At 40.4% G+C, this 25,817-nt stretch overlaps 3 protein-coding genes across 39 annotated transcripts in view; 1 reads left to right on the plus strand and 2 right to left on the minus strand.

The window, feature by feature from the left end:
* The first annotated feature begins 1,663 nt into the window (after positions 1 to 1,663).
* On the plus strand, positions 1,664 to 10,305 carry dpys (dihydropyrimidinase). 2 transcript variants are annotated; one of them, XM_058053530.2, is made up of 10 exons: positions 1,664 to 1,770; positions 2,451 to 2,724; positions 3,173 to 3,331; positions 4,345 to 4,524; positions 4,760 to 4,949; positions 5,032 to 5,188; positions 5,346 to 5,487; positions 6,726 to 6,868; positions 8,355 to 8,562; positions 9,969 to 10,305. In XM_058053530.2, the coding sequence occupies exons 2-10, from the start codon at positions 2,473 to 2,475 to the stop codon at positions 10,026 to 10,028; spliced, it is 1,491 nt and encodes a 496-aa protein (XP_057909513.2). In that variant the 5' UTR covers positions 1,664 to 1,770; positions 2,451 to 2,472; the 3' UTR covers positions 10,029 to 10,305. The 2 variants fall into 2 exon arrangements, with proteins under 2 accessions (XP_057909513.2, XP_057909514.2); XM_058053531.2 differs by lacking the exon at positions 1,664 to 1,770 and adding an exon at positions 2,305 to 2,343.
* A 2,116-nt stretch (positions 10,306 to 12,421) lies between these two features.
* On the minus strand, positions 12,422 to 14,043 carry dcstamp (dendrocyte expressed seven transmembrane protein). The gene is made up of 2 exons (XM_078790518.1): positions 12,831 to 14,043; positions 12,422 to 12,775 (listed from the first exon to the last, which is right to left on the minus strand). Exons 1-2 carry the CDS (start codon positions 13,875 to 13,877, stop codon positions 12,422 to 12,424), a joined length of 1,401 nt encoding a protein of 466 aa, XP_078646644.1. The 5' UTR covers positions 13,878 to 14,043.
* Positions 14,044 to 18,111: 4,068 nt separating this feature from the next.
* rims2a (regulating synaptic membrane exocytosis 2a) overlaps positions 18,112 to 25,817 on the minus strand; it is a 111,284-nt gene continuing 103,578 nt past the window's right edge. For 35 of the 36 annotated variants that reach the window (XM_078790876.1, XM_078790883.1, XM_078790888.1 and 32 more), the window contains 5 exons: positions 21,234 to 21,375; positions 20,703 to 20,815; positions 20,534 to 20,635; positions 20,307 to 20,446; positions 18,112 to 19,127 (listed from right to left, as the gene is read on the minus strand). In XM_078790876.1, the coding sequence (XP_078647002.1) occupies positions 18,924 to 19,127; positions 20,307 to 20,446; positions 20,534 to 20,635; positions 20,703 to 20,815; positions 21,234 to 21,375 (701 nt within the window). In that variant the 3' untranslated portion in view covers positions 18,112 to 18,923. Of the gene's footprint in view, positions 19,128 to 20,306; positions 20,447 to 20,533; positions 20,636 to 20,702; positions 20,816 to 21,233; positions 21,376 to 23,462; positions 24,568 to 25,817 lie in introns of those variants that run through there. The other variant, XM_058053526.2, reaches the window with a different exon arrangement.

Below are 25,817 nucleotides of genomic sequence, written 5' to 3' on the forward strand. Positions count from 1 at the left end.
CAGTGGCGATAACCTTGTAGGAGAGACAACAAGTGAGTAAAAACACCGTAATTACTATAATAATAACTACAAATACATTTGATTCTTGGTTTGTTCATTTAAAATTGGCCATCACTTTATCAAAATGAAGTAATTTAAATATTTTATCTCGGCCAGTACCTCTCAAAAAGTCTAGCCAGCTTTATAATTACATTCGGACTCCAGCCTCCAGCCTCCACCTTTTATCTTGCAGTTAGGACTACTTGTTTAAATTCATGCCAGAATGTTCTTCCATCACACGTTTTCACACCGCCAGGTAAGTGACCGAGTCTGAATGAGGCTAGAGTGTAATGAGTAGTAATTGCATGAAGATTAAGAATCATTTATGTTTTAGATCCAGCTCTGTAAAACTGGACAGATCCACCCCGGCGACATTGCGTGTCAGGCATGTGTGATTCATGGATGCTTTAGCTCCACTATGCCCTCAAGTGTGACGCGGAAGCTGACTACACAATAATCGCTTGTGACGGCTTTTTCAATATAGCGAACTTTGGTGTTGGTGCTGGATTCAGTTTGGACTACCCACCTAACCTACCTACCTACCTATCTATCTACCTACCTACCTACCTACCTACCTAGTACCTACCTCATACCTACCTACCTAGTTCCTACCTACGTACTTAACTACCTACCTACCTTCCTACCTACCTACCTACCTACCTCGTACCTACCTACCTACCTAGTACCTACCTACGTACCTAACTACCTACCTACCTTCCTACCTACCTACCTTCCAACCTACCTAGTACCTACCTACCTACCTCATACCTACCTACCTAGTACCTACCTACCTACCTCGCACCTACCTACCTAGTACCTACCTACGTACCTATCTACCTACCTATCTTCCTACCTACCTACCTACCTTCCTACCTACCTAGTACCTACCTACCTACCTACCTCGTACCTACCTCGTACCTACCTACCTACCTACCTACCTACCTACCCTCCTACCTACTTTCCTACCTACCTACCTACCTACCTACCTACCTCGTACCTACCTACCTACCTACCTTCCTACCTACCTACCTACCTACCTACCTACCTACCTACCTACCTACCTAGTACCTACCTACCTAGTACCTACCTACCTACCTAGTACCTACCTACCTAGTACCTACCTACGTACCTACCTAGTACCTACCTACCTACCTACCTACCTAGTACCTACCTACCTACCTACCTACCTTATTATGCTTTGAGCAGGTTTGGACTGCACTGCACAGCACTGGTTGTTGTAAATAAACAGAATATTGGACAACACTTGACTTGTGTGATTAGTCTGTGATCACATTATAATATATCAAAAGTAATAACAATGCCATTCCTGAAATTAATTTTGCATTGTGTAAATACTTCCCATTAAAAATCCATAGAAGTACGTCTGTTGTTCCTCCTTCACTCCTATTGGCCGCCTAACCCCGCCCACCTCTTCTTCCTTCCATCATGGCGGACTTTCAGCTCCATCCCATACGAGTCCCATTCGTTTGCCTTGGATCGCTCATCCTGATCTTAACTCTAGAATCTGTGGTCTGGAGCTCCTGTTGTTTTTTATACGGTCTATAAAGGTGGAAACTCATTCCCTGTTCTGTTATTGGTCCATTTACCTGTCAATCATTGTCGTCAGCCAATGATGTTCATGAGTTCGTGAGCGTTTGGGCGTTAGTGAGGAAAAACAAAAACAAATCCAGGAAGCTACAGTTGGACTGTTCTGCACACCGCCGCACACTGGTATATATATAATTTGTGTTGTTGTCTGTGGTCATTATAGTTCTTCCGAGTTTTAAAGTAGACGATACAATCTGGCTAAATTTTGACAGCATATTTGATTCATGCCCTGTTTTTTTTGTGTAATGTCATTTTCCCCACATTCTCACCAATTCAAGCTAGCTCGAATGGGTTCGTTTGGTCTTCTTACCGAATATATTTCTTATACTAAGACACGTCTTGGAAAGTATATTGGAGTTTGTTTTCTTCTTCTTTTAACCTTCGACATGTTTCAACGGCCACCTGTAGTGTTTTTTCTGAAAAGCAACAAGTGACGTCACACTTCAGGTGACATTTGAAACACTTAATATACATTTCACTGCAAGTAATAATGTTACTGGCATCCTGAAACCTCCATAACACATTGCAAACAATTGTAATGACAGTTTGTCGCCCTCTAGCGACTCAGTTTAGCCAGGACCTCCAATGAATTGGAGGGATTGTATGTCTTCAAAGTGTATTTGTAAACTGAGCCATCACCTATTTGCATAAACTCAGCTCAAACAAATAACAGTTGTCAGAAGAAAGGCCACTAGGGTTTGATAAGAATCCACCGTTTTGTTGACCTGAAGGTCATGAACTTTGGAACAGGCACTTGTCAGTTATTAAAGCTATTGGTCTGTTCACTCTGCATTCTTTTACAGACATTCATCCGTGCGCAACAGAATGGCTGAACCCAGAGGGATCCTGATAAAAGGAGGCAAAGTCGTGAATGAGGATTGCTCTGCGATCAGCGATGTCTACATTGAAAATGGGAAAATTGTAGATGTTGGACAGAATCTTCGCATTCCGGACGGAGTGAGAGTCATTGATGCCACTGGTAAACTGGTGATCCCAGGCGGCATTGACACCCACACGCACATGGAGCTTGCATTCATGGGTACCAGGACTGTGGATGACTTTTATACGGGAACAAAGGTAGCTGATTTTGGTTACTGACAGTGCATTGTTGTGACAGTGGAAGAATAACGCTTCAGAATAACGGCACAGAACACTGATGACAGAAATGACAGCGTTATGTATTTATACAGCATTAACTACCAAAGTTGTTATTGTGAATAGAATTTAATTCAATATAATATGCAGTGTAAAAGGTGTAGATGCTAGTTTTGTTGTTGTAACACAGCTTTATAATGATAAATATATAGGATACTAAATATCAACCTCTGATCTGAGTTCAGCATTACACAATGAAACATTCACCATAATGTGTCCCGTGTACTGATGTTGTAATCATCCCAACACTGCATATAGAAGTAGTTGTGAAGCATCCCACTTTCAAACGGGTGACATTGTGCAAGTGCGTCAAAGTCTTTTACCAGTTAATCTTCAACTATCAACGTTGTGCTCGTGTGTATTTCATCAGGCTGCCTTAGCAGGAGGGACCACAATGATCCTGGACTTTGTCATCCCCCAAAAAGGCAAGTCCCTTACGGAGGCCTACGACTGTTGGCGTAAAGCAGCAGACAGCAAAGTATGCTGTGATTACTCGCTGCATGTTGCTGTCACCTGGTGGAGTGACCAGGTGAATAGTTAGCACCACACAACACTACAGTATGCATTATAATATACGGTATGCATTATATGCACTACAGTATGCACTATTTTGGTCATTTTCATATGCGGTTCATCATCAAACTTTGCAAGAATGCTTTGAGTTCATTAGTGGCTGCGTTCATAAAAACATTTGCTAGTAGAGCAAATGTTTACAAATGCTAACCCTAACCCTAGTAGATCAGCATTTTTAATTTTAGGTATTTAAGACTTAATTTGGTTTTAAAAACAACATATTGTTGTTCAATGCATGTTGACTACTTATTAGCAATGCATATTCAATCAAATTGTACTTACTATTGGTCTAAATTAAAGTAAGTAAAAGTAAAAAAGCAGTAAAAAAACAAGTAAAAAAGGCCCCCAACATCGAAAGCTTTAAGTCTCGTGTTAAAACCCACTTTTATTCTCTGGCTTTTAACTCGGAGTGAGTCGTATGGTCCTGTGTCTTTTAGTACTTTCTTTTTATTTTAATTAGTTTTATTTTTTATTCTTTTATTGTTTTGATTCTTGTTTTTAATATTTTAATATCTATTTTACTATTTTATTTCTTATTTGATTATTTTAGTTTTGGATTAAGTTGTATTTATTGTATTTTATTTTTACTTTTTGTTTTACTAGTCTGTGCAGCACTTTGGAAACTCTGTTTATAAAATATATATATAGAAAATATAAATAAATACATTAATTAATTAATTTTTCAAAAATATATATAATATATATATATATAAATATGAATAAAGTGGATTGGATTGGATAAATTAAGCATTTTCAAGCATAAAAATTTATAAATGAACAGAAATACAAATAGAATGCATCCAGAAGACGCATTCAAAGACATACGTATGATTTGTAGTATTGTACACTGGTTACTCTGTAGTTTTACATTGATACTGTCCAGAAAAAAATCAACAAGAAAGATATGTTTTTATATAATGTCTTCAGAACTGAACATGATGACTTGTGTTCCATTTTTGTCCTGCCCAGGTCAAGAAGGAAATGGGGGTTCTGGCCAAAGAGAGGGGAGTTAATTCCTTCAAGATGTTTATGGCCTATAAAGATGTGTACATGCTGCAAGACAGTGAGCTCTATGCAGCCTTCTCCCAGTGTAAGACCATCGGAGCAATTGCTCAAGTACATGCTGAGAATGGAGACCTCATTGCTGAGGTTGGTGGGACCTAAAGTACACTTCTAGTAAATTGGGAAAACACCACTAGGTGGCAGCAGATATTAAATATACAGTATATATACAACTGTGGCTTTTGTGTCACACATTAATATTGTATGATCTACCATTGATTATTTTTTTGTGAGCTTTTTGAAGGTAAACCACAGTCTTAAATTCTTCTTTTATCACATTTTATTCTGCTTTATTGTTCTCCCCTCCATTGTGATTCATCAGGGGGCCAAAAAGATGCTGTCCATGGGAATCACGGGGCCTGAGGGTCACGAACTGTGTCGGCCAGAAGAGGTGGAGGCCGAAGCCACCCAGAGAGCCATCACCATTGCCAATGCTGTCAACTGCCCTCTCTATGTTGTCCACGTCATGAGCAAATCTGCTGCCAAAGTGGTGTCCAACGCACGCAGAGATGGTGTGATGTGATATTTAATCATGTCCTACTGTAAAAGTTATCTTTAATTGAGCTGAAGTGTTTTTTTTAAATCTCGTAACAGGGAGAGTGGTGTTTGGGGAGCCTATTGCAGCTGGACTGGGAACTGATGGGACTCACTACTGGCATAAGGACTGGGCTCATGCTGCTTTTTTTGTCATGGGTCCTCCCCTTAGACCTGACCCCAGCACCCCTGGGTACCTCATGGACCTGCTGGCCAAGTAGGTGGAGCATAAGAGAGAAGCAGATGTGTAGATCTAAGATGGCATGGCTATTAGTGCATAACCTTATACAGTATTTGTTATTGTTGTTATTGAACACATATTCTCTATCTCACCTATTCTTCTCATTCATTCAAACGTTTGTCCTCTAAATTAGTGATGATCTCAGTGTGACGGGAACCGACAACTGCACATTCTCAGTGTGCCAGAAGGCCCTCGGAAAAGACGACTTCACCAAGATCCCTAATGGAGTCAACGGTGTGGAAGACAGGATGTCTGTCATTTGGGAGAAGGGGGTGGTACGTCCCAATCACAAACATCTACTACACATGCTCATTTTTAATAAACATGTTAAATAAACACATGTTAAACACATGGAACATCTAAAGTGCTTGCAGATGTGAATGTCAGCTTGTCAATATGTGTCAGTAACACCTAAGTGGACAGAGGAAGCAGAAAAAAAAGGAAGCAGAAAAAAAAACCTTAAACTGTATTATGGAAAGCAGGAAGTGAACAAATGTAACAGTTACTGATTGTAAAAGTACCAGATGGAGGGGTAGGATTTAATAAGCTTTGCTTCTTCCTACTCCTTTCGGACATGTGGAACTGTGAACTGATTATGTGATGCACTCAATTGTAATCTGATGCATGTTCAAATGAAATAAAACCATAATGGTTTTATTTCATTATTACCATTACCAAACCTCATCGGGCCCCTGAAACGCCTGTGGCCCGGGTCTTGCGATGTTTGAAAAGTGTTTGCAAGACACAACCCAGGGTGCTATAGTTTGTTCTTTTCTAAATATTTTGTTAATAGTAGTGTTGTCATGATATTTGGTACGGTCAAATCTACAGGTACAGTTTGTTGAATCCGAAACCGCTCTTAACAGACACAATCAGATTTGAACCATTGTTGTACGTATATGTCTGCTCATACAATGTACATTTAAATCAAATAGTGGTTTCATTCGGGTGCCTTGCAGCACACAATTAACACTATTCTTCAGCTTGTCCAAGCCTGTGCTTTAATCTATGCTGCTTCCTCTGCTTCCTCTGTCCACTTAGGTGTTACAGTGCTAGGGCTGACACATATTGACAAGCTGACATTCACATCTGCAAGCACTTTAGATGTTCCATTAACCTGACATGCATGTTTCTTCACTGCTTGAACCGCTTCTTTATTTTGCCAACATCAGTGAAATTTCGGACTCAATGAACTCCGTGAAACTAGGCCGTTGTATCCCACTGGGATGCTGTAGATTTGAGATGTGTGTCATCTATGTAGAACAGAGGCCATTTTTAAAATTGAGAACACTTAGAACAGTACTAGAAATTTCAACATGTCAAATTAATTTTCCTGTATATCAGATTTTGATGGATTTTGTTTGATTTTCTATCCGATTCCACAGAAATGGCTGTGTAGTGCTTTCTAATCTCACGTCGCCTCACATTGGGTCTGGTCTGCTAATTGCGCACCTTACCATCAACTGAGCTCTCTTACTCAAACAGCCTTATTTGTGCATATCCAACTTCCCAGCACAGCGGCAAAATGGATGAGAATCGATTTGTTGCCGTCACCAGCAGCAACGCAGCAAAAATCTTCAACTTCTACCCTCAGAAAGGCCGCATCGCCAAGAACTCGGATGCTGATGTGGTTATTTGGGATCCCAAGTTGTCACGGTGAGGAGCCCGCAGAGAGTTGTGTTTTTTATGGCGACGTTTCAGGCACTAGGATTATTTGCTTAAACTGCAAAGTACATTATAACATTCAGCATACATGGTTATTAATGTTTTAATTAATCCATTAATAAAAATAAATTTCATATTTTAATTTAAATAACATTTAAAAGCCATGTTGTATACATAGTTTAATCATTTACATAAAAAAGTGGGTCACCGAGTTGTTTTCAGTGGGTCTTGCTGAAAGAAAATTGACCTGATGAAAAAACAACCTGATGTCCCTGAAAGCACCTCATGTCCGTGTTATGCGCTTGCTACACCGCCGCCATATGCTTGCTATGCTTATTGCTGATTTGGCCAAGCTTGGACAGGAGGGGAAGGACATTGATTGTGAATGTAACGTGCCGTATGCAATGCATACGCAATGTATATGCACAAACAAGTTGCATCACCATCATCCAAGCAGCCAACTTATGAGACATGAGGCCATTGACTGAGCTTCTGGTTATGCAACTGTTGGTAGCCCCCGGTGCCGGATGTTATGGAGCAACACTTGCAAAGAGAGCAATTAATTACACAGTTTTACAGATGGATTCATTGCAGCAATTAAACACGAGGCATTCATGCTGGAAGCCATCAGTAGGATGGATGCATGGATGGATGCATGGATGAATGGATGGATGGATTGACATATATAGATGTAATTTACAAGAATTGTTCACAGTATTAACTGTTATTTTGTATTTACTTACAGGAAGTTGCATTAGGTCCGAATGAGCTCTTCTCCAATCCACATCAGTGCTTAGCGATCTCCCTGAGGGACTCAGCCCAGATTCTCTTTCAAGTAGAACAGTTTTCTGGGTTATATAAGCGAGCATGTGTCGTAGACCACAAACTACTTACTGTCTGTGTGCCTTCAATGACACGGACATGTGTTTGAAAAGACCACTTGTGTTGGGATTTACATTTATTTGTTAATGACAAAACGGTAGTTAATAATTCTGAAATCAGATTTAATTCTGAGTAATTTCCTCATAGCGTCATACTGTCAATTCTGTAATATAAAAACGGGATAATCTCCTACATGAACTATTAAGTCTTAACCTCTTTGCATGAAATGCACTAATGTTGTGAATTATCTTACAACCAGATGAGGTATTTTCGAGCTGGATGGCGTGTGGAATGAATAAAGTTGTGTAGCGTTCACTGCGGGAACAGAACTGGAAGAGTCAGACAATGATGTAGAGAAATTCCTCCAATATCTCACATAAAAGCTTTTCAGATTTTGTCCATCCGGTTTGCAGTATGTCCTTTTGCTGGTTCTGCTCCCCCCCAAAAAACACAGCAAAGTACAAGGCACTAGCAACCACACACTTGTAGAAGATCTCCAGCAGCTTGCTGCACAAATTCAACCACCTAAGCTTCCTCAGGAAGTAGAGTTCAACCAGAAACAATGACCCATGCTTGGATCTCTGTGTCATGACAGGAAGATTTCAGCCAAGACACACCATCAGGCTGTGGACTATAACATCTTTGAGGGCATGGAGTGTCACGGTGTGGCCGTGATCACCATCTCCAGGGGCAAAGTGGTGTACGAGGACCGTCAGCTGAAGGCGACGCCTGGCTGGGGAAGATTCATCCACAGAGAACCATTCTCTGACTTTGTCTATAAACGAATCAAACAGAGGGAACAGGTCAGTAAATATTTGCGGAAAGAGAACAATTACAGAAAAGTCAAGTGCGTAGCGCGGTGGTCTTGTGGAGCACTTAGACCAAGCAATCCATAAAGGAAATTGCGGTGATGTGTCGTGTCACAGTGCACCAGGATGACTTCAGCATGGCGACTGTGCTACTAAACTGCAGAAATTGATTGAGAAACTTAGTTTATTTGAATTTTATTTTTATTTTTTCCTGATTTTTTTTTTATAACCACTGCTACTCCTACTAATACAGTTGAACTCACAAGATTTCTAATTCAGAAAAAAAAACTCATGGCTACAAGGCCTTAAGACGATAATAAATTAATTAATTTATCACACAATATGTGAAAATTAAGGGGCGGCACGGTGTGCGAGTGGTTAGCGCGCAGACCTCACAGCCAGGAGACTAGGGTTCAATTCCGCCCTCGGCCATCTCTGTGTGGAGTCTGCATGTTCTCCCCGTGCATGCGTGGGTTTTCTCCGGGTACTCCGGTTTCCTCCCACATTCCAAAAACATGCTAGGTTAATCTGCGACTCCAAATTGTCCATCGGTATGAATGTGAGTGTGAATGGTTGTTTGTCTATATGTGCCTTGTGATTGGCTGGCGACCAGTCCAGGGTGTACCCCGCCTCTCACCCGAAGACAGCTGGGATAGGCTCCAGCACCCTCCGCGACCCTCATGAGGATAAGCGGTAGAAAATGAATGAATGAATGAATAAAGTTGTAAGTGGGCTGCACGGTGGATGAGTGGTTGGTGCACAGGCCACACAGCTAGGAGACACGAGTTCAATTCCACCCTCGGCCATGTCTGTGTGGAGTTTGCATGTTCTCCCCGGTTTTCTCCGGGTACTCCGGTTTCCTCCCACATTCCAAAAACATGCTAGGTTAATTGGTGACTCCAAATTGTCCATAGGTATGAATGTGAGTGTGAATGGTTGTTTGTCTATATGTGCACTGTGATTGGCTGGCGACCAGTCCAGGGTGTACCCCGCCTCTCAGCCGAAGACAGCTGGGATAGGCTCCAGCACCCCCGCGACCCTTGTGAGGAAAAGCGGTAGCAAATGAATGAATGAATGTGAAAATGAATATACTAATTTTGCCGGCCTCAGTACATTGCCATTTGCATGTGTTTCTGTTTTCCTTGTCTCCCGCCTCCAAACAGGCAGAAAGAGGATTTACTCCGTAGATTGGTTTCAGCACCTTACCGCATTTCTTCCATAAAACAACAGCCTGAACAGAGTGAGCCATTTTGCCAGCCATACAGTCTCCTTGTGTCAGTAAAGCAAAAATATACACGGCAAAAAAAATGTCATGACCACATTGCCTTCTATCTGTCCTCCTAGTTGCTTTCGACTGCACAGAAGATAACCTTTCTGTTTGCTTTGGCTTTGGCCTGCAGGTGGGCCAACCTACAGCTGTGATCAGGCAGCCCTACGAAGGGAAAGTCATTTCTGTGTGAACAAGTCAGCCGCTACATGAAAGCCACGTTGAATCTCCAGCTGTGTGTGTGTGTGTTTTTGTGAGCGCACACCAACCTTCAGTGCCTGAACAAGTCAGCGCTCTACATCTCATCCAGGTATTCCTGCAAGTCATTTATACAGACTACTGTCATTTTAATTAGTGAGGATGGGAGAATGGTGACATTGCTATATTTCTTCCACTATGTCTGCTCACTTATATCTACTTTCACATTTACATTACAAATTATTGCAAAAATAAAAGTGGCAAATAGGAAACGGTGCCGCATTATGCTTTATAGGGCACAAATGATGAATGAGCTTGTGCTGTGTTGTCATCCCAAGCATTCCCTTTGATGGAACACACCTTAAATAGACCTGTCTTGTGTGACAGTAATGAGACTTTTGTTGACCCACAGTGGCTCCGCATTTGCATATTCAGCAGTATTGTATATTATCATAGCCGCTCCGTCTATGCCCATAAATGGAGCATCGTCTTCACCTCCTGTGTTAAATAGGTCTGCAGCTGTTGGCGAACATCACGGGGAGGTTGCGGTCCGGCTGGCATGCCGGCGTGGTTTTCTGCCACAGGGCCGGTTGAGACATAATGTGAGCTTATCAAGTTGCCTCATGGGTCAGTGGCAGCGTGTGACTCACACAAGGCCCACTCTTTTTTTTTTAGCTGTATCACTTCCTTCCTCTTACTGTTGACCGTGGATGGGATGGCGCCACGCAGGAAGGAGTAGTACAGTTGAATCACGTAATATGATTTACAGTACTTTGCAGAAGTCTAGCTAGCTTTGATGTTCTGATGTCACCGTCAATGAGCCATTCTGGAAAAAGTAAAAAAAATAGATTTATTGGTGCCATCAATGTCAAATATCATACAGATAATGAAAGGCTGCAAGTGTCCACCGTACACCTGTACACCGATGCGTAGTGACAGTACCGTGGGAGTGGAAGAAATGCTGTGGTGTTCGCTGCACATTGAAGGGACATCTGTCTTGGATTATGTAAGCTCCCTTCTTGTCTATGCACACACATAAGCATACGCACAAATACAACACTTCCTCATGTTGGATTATTAAAACATGCGCTGTCAAACAGTATAACATCCTCAATATATGTCATAATTTGTTATTATTGCTATTGTTTTGTTGTATAAAATCTATCTAGTACAGGGGTCTCAAACTCAATTTACCTGGGGGCCACTGGAGCTAGGGTCTGGGCGAGGCTGCCCCCCCCCCCAAAAAAAACGCATTTATTAAAAACAGAAAAATATACAAACTTTTTCAGTGCTTTGGTTCCGATTTTCTACAATAAAAGCTCTGATAAAACATTCCACTGATCTCAGATATCGTAATTTTTATTTTTCTGCACAAAATAAGATGAAAAATAAATAAACAAATCAATAATAAAGAAAATCAATCAATCAGTAATAAATAAATAAATATAATAATAATAATAATAATAATAATAATAATAATAATAATAATAATAATAAAACAACAAATAATAAAAACTCCAGAAACCACATATAGTTGGTGGGTAGACAAATTATGTTTTTCAGATTAAAATGAACAAAGCATTATTAGAGCCCTGTAGACATGACAAAACACGACTATAGTCACATTTATACTCTTTCTATTTACAACATATTGCGCAACTGCAGGGTCTTGAGACACATGCTAACTCGCAAACTAGGGGGTCTAAATTAGCATCCTGTGGGCCACTTTTGGCCCGCGAGCTGCGTGTTTGAGACCCCTGATCTAGTGTGCAATACACACACACACATTATTATTTTGATGATAGCATAAAATCACATACAATATTGTCAAAAATCATTAAGCATATAAATAGATGTTTAGGTAGCAAGTTTCCTAGCTAGAACATGATGTCCGTGCAACCTGTCTGGTCCTCCGCTGTCCATGCTCCGAGCTCGAAACATCGTCCACCGAACGAGCGTGGAGAGAGCTCGCAATCAAGCTAAAAGTTGTCAAATTGATGTCCACCATGACTCACGGAAGGAGGTCCTTCCCGTGAACTTCACTATCATCCGGGTTGACATTGTATTCCGACTGGTCCTCTGGTTCTTTAACCTTGGTCACCAGATAGGAGAACTTGATGTTCAGCGTGGCTGTTGAGACATGAGGGAGTGAGCTAGCATTCGTTAACAATTCAAACTGATTTAAAGTACTGGATATCAGCTGCCATCGTCATTGCACTTGATGTCATTAAAAGAAGTCACCATGGAATGGACGAGATGGGAATCTTTGAAGTCCTCAAATTTCCTCACTCTACATTGTCCTCTTCCGGGAAAAGCAATGGACACCAGAATTGTGGCTGTTGGGTGAAAAACATAATTTAACATCCAACCTCAACTATAACGTTATTATTATGGTATGATCCATACCTTACTGATGAGTGAATGAAAGCTCCTATTCTGTGCTTTTTCCCTCCCACTTGCTGACCTTTCCCTCAGGATTTTGCCATGCAGGTACTTTATCCTTTCTTCTGCTGCGTTAGAGTAGAATCTCTCAAACACCAAGAGCTTGAACTGCACGGCTTTGGCCGCCGCTGGTGCCATCATGAGCAAGATCAGCAGAATGGCAGCCAGCGAAAACACCGAGCTGTAGAGCATCGGTTTGGGATTGGGGAGGCACTCCTTCTCGAAGAGTGTCACAGAATAAGAAAAGTTCTTTTGGTGGTTCTCCTCAGCCAACTGTATTCCGATTAGAGTTGCTACCCCCTGAAAGGAAAAACAGTAAGATTTTGAAAATGTCCGATGGTTTCATGAAACTTACTTTGAGGCTTAGCAGCAGCGGGACGTGGAAGGGTTCCATCTCTGATAGCTTGGTGGTTACTACAGCAACAAAACAGTACAATAAAGCATCCACGGTTATAAAAACAACCCAAGCAAATAAATGGCACACAACCGGAAGGCCAAATTTGAACAGCGCCTTTCCTTCCTGGGTTGTAGGACGGAGGGAAGGGAGAGCGGGGTAAAGCTTCTCCTCCTCTGACGTGAGGGGAAGAACGTGACGCCTTCCTTCCGCCTTCTGCTTCTCATCATAACGAATGAATTTGCCGCTGATAAAGTTATTTTTGTATGTCATGTCCGTGCAGTAGTTTTTTATGTGCAAAGCTATAAAGATGGCGAGCACCAGGAAACTGATGGCTGGATAAACTCGTTCCTTCACGGACGAGACTGTGTTCACAAAGGTCAAGGCGTATCTGACACTTTGATTTAGCTTCACTTCTGCTTGGCTGAGTCGCTCCCTGAATTCTTCCAAGTCCACTTTGGATGAGATCTTAAGCTGAGAGTCCAGGTTAACCACTCCGAGATCCGTCACCCCTTGAAGTACATCAGCCAGCCATTTCAACATGGCCACGTAGTTCCTGAAGGGAGCCGTGATGGACATCTTCTTCGCCCTCAGGTTACAAATCATGCTCCGGACCAAGCCTGTGAGATTGTCCAAAGTGTTGTGGATATTCCCGAGGATCACTAGACTTGTCCCAGCTGTCAAGAGCAGATTGCGACTCTTTTTGGTGAAAATAGAGACGACCAAAAGAGTCAGCAAGCATCGTATTTTCTTTGACAGGAAAAGGGCCACCGTTAACACCACCCCATGGAGGGCGGAGATCCCCCCAGCCACTGCTGGGTTGGAGTTGAGAGTATAGAGGAGATACAAGAGGAGCAGGATGCTCAATAGGATGCTAGGGAGGACACATACGATGAGGAGGACAGTAGTTCTCTTGAAGTTGTCTCTGTTACCGCCGATGAAAGCATCCACTGCCATAGCCCCGAAATCCTTCAGGCCCTGGTTGAGCATCGTCCACAGGGGTAACATCTCTGGACCTCCTGAAGGACAGTCTTGATGCGTTGACGTGGACCCGGACTATTATTGTGTGTGTAGTCTGCCGGTTTCTTAAATAGTACTGGAACAGGAAGTGGTTGCTAGCCGCTGTCATTCGTCATGTTTGTCATTGCTGTTCTTTTTTCCCAAACAAAAGAAGAAGTAAAATGTGGAGATGGTATTTGAAAGATGATGTTTTACTTAAAAAAAAACATGTTGCATTTTGACATCAAACGTTTACAGATTGGTGGAAAGAAAAAATAATACCCCCCCCCCCAAAAAAAGTCATTCAATCAGGTATGTGTTGAAAAAAAAATACAAAATAATAAAAAAATAGGGGCTGCACGGTGGTCGAGTGGTTAATGCGCAGACCTCACAGCTAGGAAAACCGGGTTCAATTCCACCCTCTGCCATCTCTGTGTGGAGTTTACATGTTCTCCTCGTGCATGCGTGCGTTTACTCCGGCCCACATTCCAAAAACATGCTAGGTTAATTGGCGACTCCAAATTATCCATAGGTATGAATGTGAGTGTGAATGGTTGTTTGTCTATATGTGCCCTGTGATTGGCTGGCCACCAGTCCAGGGTGTACCTCGCCTCTCAGCTGGGATAGGCTCCAGCATCCTCCGCGACCCTTGTGGGGATAAGCGGTAGAAAATGAATTAATGAATAATAAAAAATACGTGACAAAAAATAATATAAAAATATAAAAAAATAAAAAAATAAAAATATAAAAATATAAAAATATAAAAATATAAAAATATAAAAATATAAAAATATAAAAATATAAAAATATATAAATATATAAATATATAAATATATAAATATAAAAATATAAAAATATAAAAATATATAAATATAAAATTTAAAAAATATAAAAATATAAAAATTAATCAAATACATTAAAAAATAAAAATAATAATATAATAAAATGTTCAAATGAAATAAAACCATTACCTTTACCATTAAGAACACTCCTGATCAAAATGTTAAGCCCAATAGAAAAAAATGAGTAAGCAATTTATTGCAAACAAGCATTCAACTGAAATAAGGCTGTTCATCAGCTGATCAAAAGTTTAAGACCATCACTCAAAAAAAGGACCCCGGAGACCCGACCTCAGAAAGATGGATGAAAGGATCATTTGGGGGCACTTTGTATGCTATAACACAATACAACATGTCCCTTGACATAATTGCGTCCAGAGAGAGAGAAATAAAAATGTAAATTGATATAATGTTGAGTCATGCCGATTTAAAAAGGCTCCATTTCTTTGGCGTCTGCGTGAGCCGCAAGCCACGGGCATCAGGACTCGGTGTTCCGATGGCACATTAAGGCACCATGCAGCTGCGCCTCACAGCACACGTGCAGCAACATTTTGGAGCACTTAAGCCCGAGGAGACGTTTTGCAGCAGGCTGCTACAAAAGAATGCAATAACAGTGCCAGCATGTGACAAATCATTCTGCTTTTACTCCTGGAGAAGAACATATTGATGAAACACGGGAGAGAAATGATTTGTCATTTTCTGTGGCTTCCCGAAACACAGAGGAATGAATTCTCACTCGTTTCTCCGAGCTGACATTGCTTTGGATGCTGGGCCACAACAGATTTAGCACAGAAGCTAGCTTGAGATGTAGCATTTCTGCATGGAGTTTGCATTGTCTGGCTGTGTGTGGGTTTTTTTTTAATTCTCTGGGTACTTCGGAGACATCCACTAGTGTGGAGTCCTTCTGTGTATGCCTCTAGTGGGTGTGTCCCCAAGGACTGGTTAGTATATTAGTATAGGGTTGGAGTTGTTGTCGACATGGCTGGTGAATGACCGCCATGTGTGGTGTTAGTTGCCAGTAGACAATATTTGGGGGAGAGATGTGACGACAGCCTTAGTAAATCTTTCTAGTTTGACGTACTGGTGGTTGGTACCAGTGGTCGGTACCAGTGGTTCTCCCCATCCAGTGTGTGTGTATATTGTATATACGTATAATATTTGGCTCAGCTAAACCTATGACAGTAATCAAGAACATAATGATATCCTTTATCGACATTGTAATATTTATAGTTCAAAAATGAGGAAAAGCCCAATAGGTCCCCTTTCACACTAGAATGACCAAGGGCGAGCCCCCTAGTTTTAGCTCATGACCCATCCTGAGGTGTGAACAGCCTTTTTTGTTATGTTCATTCATTCATTCATTCATTTTCTATACCACTTATCCTTACAAGGGTCGCGGGGGTTGCTGGAGCCTATCCCAGCTGTCTTTGGGCGAGAGGCGGGGTACACCCTGGACTGGTTGCCAGTCAGCCAATCACAGGGCACATATAGACAAACAACCATTCACACTCACATTCATACCTATGGACAATTTGGAGTCGCTAATTAACCTAGCATGTTTTTGGAATGTGGGAGGAAACCGGAGTACCCGGAGAAAACCCACGCATTCACGGGGAGAACATGCAAACGAGGGTGGAATTGAACCCTGGTCTCCTAGCTGTGAGGTCTGCGCGCTAACCATTCATTTTTTTGTTATGTAAAGTAGAAAAAACTAAAATAGTTAACTAAAAAGAAGAAAAGTGATGTTGACATTTGACTCAGTGTAGACATGCAACTACGTGTTACTACGCCAATTCGCCAATGTATTCATCCGCCTATGGATTAATCCACTCATCTTCATATTTATGAAATTCTAGTCCATCATCATTACATCGCCAAGCGTGCATCAATTCTAATCCCGAAGAACACACCAGTCTGCATTAGTGTAATATCATTTTTTAATTTTTAATTTGAAAAATAACTTACATAAATCTCTGTACTCAACCATACTTGACCAAGACATAGCCTTGGCATTAACACATTGCACCAAAAAAGAGAAAATGAAAAGGCATTCAAAAGGATAAATTGATAAATGTCTTTTTCATCATGTGAGGCATTTTTCCTGCTCCAGAAGAGTGTCATCACGGAATCTTGTTTATTCAAAGTCTGACATCTAAAGGTATGTACAATGAAAATCAAAAGGTAAAATATATACTGCAGTGACATTAAATTCATTATCTCCGCGTGGAGAAGGAATAATGCCCCAGTTCAATTTCATTCAGACATACTGCAACCATAAGATTCTTATACTTCCCAGACATGAGAAGTCGTTAAAATTACCAAAAATAGAAAATAAAAAATAATCAGGTGTTGGCTTTTAAATAAAACTAACAAAAATATAGTCAATAAATGTCATTTTCATTGAAACAAGAACATTTTCTGTGGCAATATCCCATGTTATTTGAACCTGTGATTAGCTCGTTTCATAAAGAGTGCTTGTATTGAACCCCAGCAACGTGTGTTCTTTTTGCAGGTTTGCTGCCTCTTGATTACTTATAGACCTTTTGCTGCACCGATACACAATATTTTTGCATGTTTGTCAACAATAACCAAATAAAATACATAACTTGTCGACCCCCCCCCCCCAGATAATAGAAAATATTTTCCTTGTCACTTTTCTCCTCATATCCTCAAAGAAAACACAAGTGGAATGTTTTGTTAAAACTTCAATAATTGGTCATTGGAAGACGGAAAAGTAATTTAGTTGACTTCAATTTAACGCGAGGGAGGAAAAATGAATGAAGCTGACATGCACTGTACAAGAAATTGCAAAAATTCCAAATATCCTCTTTATCAAACATGCTAGTTACTTTAAGGTGTGCCCAAGCCATGTTGCAGAGAATCCTTTTCAACATGCTTGTTAAAGAAATCAAATCCAAACTCAAATGCATACCAAAACCATATTGAAACCGTGAAATAAGCAGTCCTAAAATGTGGACACTATCAGGGGACTGGACAATGGTAGTAATGAACAGTACAATGTGAAGTACCCTGGGACAAGGAAGAAAAAGAGAACCATGTACAATTTGCACATCATGTTAATCTTTATAAGGCTCGAGCCTTTTTTACCATGAAATAAATCATTTACATTTAATTTCATTATCACTTTTTTGTCACACAAAACATTAGCTGTTAAATACTCCAAAATTGTCCCCCCCGCCTCGTCTTGCTGACTCTTGAATGTTCTAAAGACTGATAAGAGATGACTTTTATCTCAGTCACGATGTTGCATTCACTCCCCTTGAAAACCATGCACGAGTGAAATTTATCTTTAAAAATAATAGAAATTGTTGAAAACGGCTGATCAGTTTTATTTATTTTTCTTCATCTTTTTTTTTTTTGCAAGTTACAGCCTCAAGAAAATAATTTTCTTTTTTTTTTTTACTCAGCTAAATTGGTTTGTCCATGCAAATGAACTAAAAAAGGAAAATATATTTTTCTCAGATAATTGTCATACAATATATCAAAAGAGAAGGAAAGAAAGATGGTAGATTGCACGTCTTTTTATCGGGTTCGGATGACTCGCTGATTTGTAGCCTCTGCAGGATCGCCTCTGATTCATTCTGTCTGCTGAGTTTCCAGCACATAAACCGAGAGTCTGCAGGCTATTTTTTTTTTTTTATTTTTATTTTTTGGATTTAGAGTGGAGTGTGGATTCAAGCGGGGACGCACCTCACCCAAAGTAATGGACTGCAAAAACTCCTAGGCCTGCTGGCGTGGCGTGACCAAGCATCCGATGAAAACCACCGTCACCCAGGGAAAAAAGAAACCAAAAAAAAAACAAAAAAAAACAAAAAAAAGAAATCAAAGCCAAACATCTATTTGTCATTCGAAAAGGGCTTCTGTAGAACTCGTTTAGTGGTTCCCAGTGCTGAACCCCATGGCTTCGAATTGGATGAAAACCTGGAGATGACAGATTCCTCGTGCTAAGGAGTTCATTCCAGTTTCGTCCCAAGAACAACAACAACAACTCCCGGCAATCCCGGCCGCCAAGCGCTTGCGGTGCGCTTCACCACGTGCACCACGTGTGCAACGTTTTTTGCTCAAAACACAGGCTCACATTTGCTCCCCTAGAAACAGGCTCAGAAGACACAACATCAAGCATGCAGTGTAACCGGGGGCGTGACCTTTCATCGCAACATTGGCTGCTACAACAACGCTATCGGTCCGCACGCTGCTATGACCGCGAGAAACTGTCCAGTGAGGACTGGGAAGCTCTTCTTGTCAGGGGGGCGAGAGTCGGGTCCACCAGCGAGGAGGGAGGAAAGAGCTTGAACCAGCCAATCACCATGTTGGACAGGTCCAACTCATCTAACAGTATCTGAACCGCTCCCATGAAAGATTTATGGTCCATGCGTCCATAGTCGCCCCAGACAATCACCTAAAAAACAAGAAGCCGTGTCAAAGACTTGAGTCCAACACACAAGGGGACACAAAAATGGAGGATGTGGGGGCCACTTTCATGGTGACCATTGTCAATATACCCATAATGGTACCCATTGTCAATGTAGGGTAATATCACCTCGTACTTTGGTACGTGACAAAAAACTAAAAAACAAACAAAAAAAACTTAAACTATATTAGGAAAGCAGGAAAAAATTATAAAAAAAACAAAATAAAAAAATACAAAAATTAATAAAATACATTAAAAAATATAAACAAAACATATTAAAAAAACTAAAAAACAAACAAAAAAACTTAAACTATATTAGGAAAGCAGGAAAAAATTATAAAAAAACAAAATAAACAAAATAAAAAAATACAAAAATTAATAAAATACATTAAAAAATATAAACAAAACATATTAAAAAAACTAAAAAACAACAAAAAAATTAAACTATATTAGGAAAGCAGGAAAAAATAATAAAAAAACAAAATTAACAAAATAAAAAAAATACAAAAATTAACAAAATACATTAAAAAAATATAAAAAAACATATCAGACGGTGTATTTATAAATATTCAATAATGTGTCTCACTTTCATATTCCCTTTTCTGCATGCCAGAATGTATTCAAATATATATATATATATACACACAAGGATGAAGAGTCTTGAACCAGTCATGATGTGCTATATATATCACTATATTGACACTTACTATGGTACCCATTATGGCATTGTATATTCACCTCGTATTTCGGTAAAAAAAAAAAACAAAAAAAAAACTAAATTATATTAGGAAAGCAGGAAGTGAACAAATGTAACAGTTACTGATTGTAAAAGTACCAGATGGAAGGGTAGGATTTAATAAGCTTTGCTTCTTCCTACTCCTTTTGGACATGAACTGTGAATTGATTATGGGATGCATTCAATTGTAATCTGATGCATGTTCAAATGAAATTAAACCATTACCATTACCATTACCATTACCATTACATTACCATTACCATTACCAATCCAATGTAGGGCAATATGTGCTATCTGAAGAAAACCATCCCCATCTTAGCTTTGTGTTCTGTGTTACAAAACAATTCTATTTTTACAATATGGGTCAATAACAATTGCCCCCGGGCCGTACTTTGGACACCGCTGCAAAAAATATTAATGCTTTTTCTCACCTGTAAAACTTTGCCTCCAGGTTTTTCCTCGAACGGCAGTTGCTGCTGGTAGAGAGGATCCAAGGTTTTTCTTGCTACTTTTGTTTTCTTTTTGGCTATGCAGACTCCGTTCTCCAAAAGGTAGACCTTGACATATGGTGCTGGGAAGAAAGCAGAATCATATATCATTTTTTGCTTTCTTATCATTATTTGTATATCAACATTTAGCGACGCCCGGCTATAATTACCTGGCAGTGCCTTGGAACCTGGTTTTCCTACAAGGCCGCGAGCTCTGATGACCTCCACCTCCAGTGCTCCCTTCTTCTCCACCATGCCGATTTGGATGTCACCTAAACAACAAGCAAAACATCAGAATTTCTTACTCTGGCATAGAACAAAGATGGTTATTTTTCTTACCCATGGGTGGAGTCGCCAGGGTCTGTCGTCCAACCAGCTGGGCGGGGCCGAGTCCATCCAGAAAATCACTAAACTGGGCATCGGAGGACAGCCTCACACCAGGGAAGATGAGACTACATCAGAGGAAGGACAATCCTGTTAATGTCTGCAGTATTTAATAAATAGCTTATTGGATGATGAATCAAAATATTTTATATACTGTTTGTTCTCCTTCGGAATGCTGGAGCCTATCCTAGCTAATTTTCACCAAGAGGTGAAGACAGTCAATCACAGGAAACATCCATCCATTCTTTCTATGCCGCTTATCCTAATTAGTGTCACGCGGGTATGCTGGAGCCTACCCCAGATGAGTTTGGGCGAAAGGCAGGGTAGACCCTGGATCGGTCACCAGCCAATCGCAGGGCACACTCACAATTTTGGGGGGGGCAAAAGCACCACAAATCAGCAAACTTAAAGCTCTGTGTATGATGTGTGGGGCATCTACGACTGATCGTTCGGTCTAATTTCAAGACAGATCCTTAAATGACTCACTTTCCTTCGGAGCTGTAGCTGTTCATGCTGCCATCCGTGGACTCTCGGCTGGCCTGTCGAGTCATCCTGCTCCTCATTTCCACTGCCAGTCCCGTCTCCGTGCTCCTCTGGATGGTGCTACGCAACTTCTTGCCTCCTGCTTCTGCACGTGAACAGACAAGTGCAAGAGAAAATGGACGAGTCAGAAGGTGTCGATCTTCTGAATACTGCATGTATGCGATGCATACAACTAAACAATTCTATGGATGCACCTCCACAACAACAGACAACATTTATTTACTATATTATTTACTTTAACCAAAAAAAATAATAATCAAGAGTGCTGTGGCTTTATGGCAACCTAGGAGCTTCTCCACCTTCAAACAACCAGTGTCTCTTTTTCTCCGGCTAATCCAACATGACAGCTGACTGCCTTCATCAGCCTGGAACCAATCATCTGCTCAGACCTCCCAGCCTGCATGCAGGCCACATGATGTACCTAAACTAAAGCGCATAAATGATCCACGAAAAGACACAACGCATGCCTCATTGGAATGTTCTACTCAGAGCTAAATGTTTGCAATCTGATCCACATTGTGAGAAGTACAATGTCCGTCTTCGCAGGTTCATTAGAATGCATCCTTTATGGGTCCATTTCCTTCCCACTCCTTCCTCTGTATGTCTTCTTGCTCCTGTGTGTGTGTGTGTGTGTGTGTCTCACACACAACATGTTTAGCCTTGAAATCTCAGTGATTTATTCTCCTCTTTCTGCTCACTGCATCTTACAATAAAAGCAACGGTGACGCAGGCCGTGTGACGTTCGTAGCGCACAACAACTCATTGAGCTTGGCTGCTGGATGTTGTCAATGATGATTGGAGGAACCTCATGAGGGCAGGCATAAAGAATCAAGTTTGGGAACAACATGGTCCGAAGTAGATATTGATCATCAATTAATCAATAGACCATTAATTGGGGGTGGTGTCACTCAGTGTGTGAATGGTAAATGGGGGTCCACTTATATCACAATTTGAGCATGAACGGTCCATCGCAGTACACCCAATACCCTGACAATGCGATGACCTGTATGACTTAGTAGTACTTAATAGTACTTCACCACGGGGATCGAACCTACAACCATCAAGTTTGGAGGTGACCACTCAAACACCTGAGCCGTACAACATGTACCACCTGATGTACCACCTGACAAATGAATGAAACGTTTGGACACATTAATATTATCATTAAGGCTGATCAAATGATTACAATTTTTAATCAGATTAATTACAGTTTTCTGTGATTGGCTGGCGACCAGTCCAGGGTGTACCCCACCTCTCGCCTGAAGACAGCTGGGATAGGCTCCAGCATGCCCGCAAGGATAAGCGGTAGAAAATGAATGAATGAATAATTGCAGTTTTGAAAGAAATTAATCATGATTAATTGTCATGATTAACTACTGTATGTCTAAAATTTGGCAATTTTTACTCTATTTCAGTTCAGTTCCAAATGACCTAAATATGTCAATCAATCTCAAAGATACCACACAAGTATCTTTAATAGTAGCAAAACATTTAAATTACTGTGTTTTTATGAGTTATGAGGTGCTGCGTTCAAAGACATTATGTAATTTAAGGCACATTTACTTGTTTTCAGTGTTTTCCAGCATACATAAATGTAGAAAATTGTACTTCCTGTCTATTCACACACACACACACACACACACACATTATAAAGCTCTAATTGTAATATCACTTTAACATATGCCATATGCCAACGTTGAAAAAGAAGTTCAATGCCCATGACTCCTGCGTGGCAGGTTTGTTTAAAACAGATACCAACCATCAATCAAGCTTAATTTTGTATGAGCCGCATGTTTACTTTGAAATGCATGACTGAAGATGCCCACAATGTAGCCTACCAGACATCGTCTGGATTTTTTTCCTGCATTGCTAAAGTAAATAAATACTGTTGGATGCCTAAGTGTAAATCCGAACCACAAACTGCACAATAAATTCCAGGCAATCACTCTCATTCCCAATACTAAATCTTTGGTTTCCATTAGCTGAGTATTTCTCCACATATTGATGGTCTGGCTGATGTACAGAATGTTGGCACGTCCAATGTTCAGTTCATAACAGCAAATGAACCAACAGAAACTTTGTCAAATCCTTCGACTGACCAAAATGTACGTAATTCAACCAAACACCTGCTAACATCACATGGTTCTCCTAAAAAGCGAGGCATCTTCTTACCTCCATCATCTTCATCAAAGGAGTTCATGCAAGGGAAGTAGACAGCCAGGGCTTCAAAAGATGCAGATAAGCTCATCTTGCTCTGGGAGCGCTGGATACGCATCCCAGCAGCCGGAGCAGAGGTATCGTGCCCCTGCCTGCCCATGGTGACTGGTGGTCGGCTTCTACGCGGTGGATCGATTGATCGACGGCTGGAATAATATCGAGTCTGCTTGGAGATTGAATATAAGCTCGTCTGTCTCTGCGGAATCTGCTGTTAGCTGTGGATGTTTCCTCAGTGGCTGCCTCAGTGCTGCTGTGTGCCTGATGCTCCCTGCAGCCCCTCTTTCTTCAGGGGAGGGGGGAGGGGAGAGGGCAGCATCACACTCAACCAATCAGAGGGCCCGGCTTCTTAAACCAACTTCGACAGACTCTACCGAGAGATCCTGTTTGCCTCCACTAGTCCATTTGCACCAATTCATTTACCTCCATTGACTTGTTCCTTTCCATCCCGGTGCTTCATAGCGCTATTCATATCTGCTATTTTCATTCATATTCATCACTATAATTTTTTCCATCTCTCCTCTCCACATGCTATGCACAGAGGCCAGTGAAAACAAGCCGTCATCATGGCTGCCAGCAACCTTGTTCCTTCTTCAACCGCACTTAAACGTGCCAGAGTCATCTCCTTTATTGTTCTCATTGCCATTACTATCATAACACAGCTGTGTTGACCGCTGAGGAATTCTGTTTGCACAAAACGACAACTCCAGATGATCATCACATTCGTATGCTCAACCTAAAAACGCCATTTGCCATCCGTCAGCAACTTGGAGTTCACTTTTCCTTTAACAATAACACAGCACGTGCCCACGCAAACATCAAACTGTGCGCTTTCACGGCAAGCAAATCCAAAAATTAACCTTTTTGGATCCACTTCTATGCTGAAGACATCTGAGGTCAACCTGATTTAAATGACTTAAGACGTGCGGAGGACATTGGTGCTTCAGAGTTATTATTATTATCATGATATTATTATTGTGCCTGTTGTGTGATGATTCAAATTGGCCGGTGCTTGTTTTCCTCACCAAACTTTAACATTACTGACACCTAGTGACCAGTGTAAAATACTGCATAACATCAAGTCTTTGAATGCATCTTATGAATGCCGTTTTGTAGTTCACAAATCAGTTGACAAATTCTTAATTTAAAAATAATTTAAATAATAATTATAAATTATTATTATTAATAATTTTTATTATTAATAATAGTCATTAATAATAATTAAATTATATTATAAATAATTTAAATAATAATAATTACAATTATTTAAAAATATGCAAAACTTGCTAGTTTTACGTATAGTTTTAGTTTTACTTGCTAGTTTTATTATAAATAATTTAAATAATAATAATTAAAATAATCTAAAAATACGTAAAACTTGCTAGTTTTACGTCTAAACGCACATATGCACACACACAAACACACAACTTGCTAGTTCTTCCGCCTCCTTGCTAAGGTGCAGCACCTATTTCCGTGAATGAGCCACTTAATGGTTGGAATTGATTTGCAGGTTTCTTCTGGGTCAGCACAGCCAATAACAACCCTGAACATCCATCTGGAGGAAAGTGGACACAAGGTAACAATTGGGTCATTTTAATGGGTACTCTTGTGGTGTTTCTTTTTCCTATTTGCTTGGCTTTAGACTGCCTGCTATAAGAACAACATCACCTACTTTGCTTGTTTTTGTCAGCGTCTCCAGCCATCAGTCTGACAGTCCTCTGGATGGAGTTCTGAACAGACGTCCATATTCTCCACTGACTTTTCCTCCAGAAAAAGCAGCAGTTTACATATTATTAAGACTATTCCTTATATGCTAAAATGGGACTACTCTTGGAGTTAAAATTGTAAAATTTCCTCATATGTGATCAATATTTGGCTAGAATTACACACTAACCATATATTCATATATTTATGGTGGCCCGCCACAGATACATTTGAACCACCGCACTTACTGTACTTGCTACGTGCTAACTGTTTGCCCTCACTCATAAACATATTATAATGAGACTATTTTTAACACAGCACTTACACATCTGGTCTGCCAGAGAATAAGAAGACATAGCAGGAGGGACAAATGTAGGTTCCAAACCTGAACGTGATGAGCACATTTCCACAAAGTAGAATTTCTTATTTATAAATTGAATAATTTTATGAACTGCTAAATACCAAATACTGTTTTTAACACAATTATTCGTGCTCTAGACTCACCTTTACGCTCATATTAGCCAATATAGTAGACATAATACCAGACTATAAGACATTAGATGCAACAAACAATAACAAAAATGTATCAATACTGACACCTAGTGAAAT

This window comes from Doryrhamphus excisus, linkage group LG5 (genome assembly GCF_037039965.1).
Source record: "Doryrhamphus excisus strain RoL-2023G ecotype Guam linkage group LG5, RoL_Dexc_Guam_v1.1, whole genome shotgun sequence".
NCBI classification, from domain to species: domain Eukaryota; kingdom Metazoa; phylum Chordata; class Actinopteri; order Syngnathiformes; family Syngnathidae; genus Doryrhamphus; species Doryrhamphus excisus.

Bases quoted from the DNA above. Each gene is read 5' to 3' on its own strand.
- dpys (XM_058053530.2), top strand. From the start codon at position 2,473: ATGGCTGAACCCAGAGGGATCCTGATAAAAGGAGGCAAAGTCGTGAAT. The intron at 5,189-5,345 runs GTAGGTGGAGCA...CCTCTAAATTAG, and splicing joins CTCATGGACCTGCTGGCCAA to TGATGATCTCAGTGTGACGG. The intron at 5,488-6,725 runs GTACGTCCCAAT...CCAACTTCCCAG, and splicing joins TCATTTGGGAGAAGGGGGTG to CACAGCGGCAAAATGGATGA.
- dcstamp (XM_078790518.1), bottom strand. From the start codon at position 13,877: ATGTTACCCCTGTGGACGATGCTCAACCAGGGCCTGAAGGATTTCGGG. The intron at 12,776-12,830 runs GTAAGTTTCATG...TTTTCCTTTCAG, and splicing joins CGCTGCTGCTAAGCCTCAAA to GGGGTAGCAACTCTAATCGG.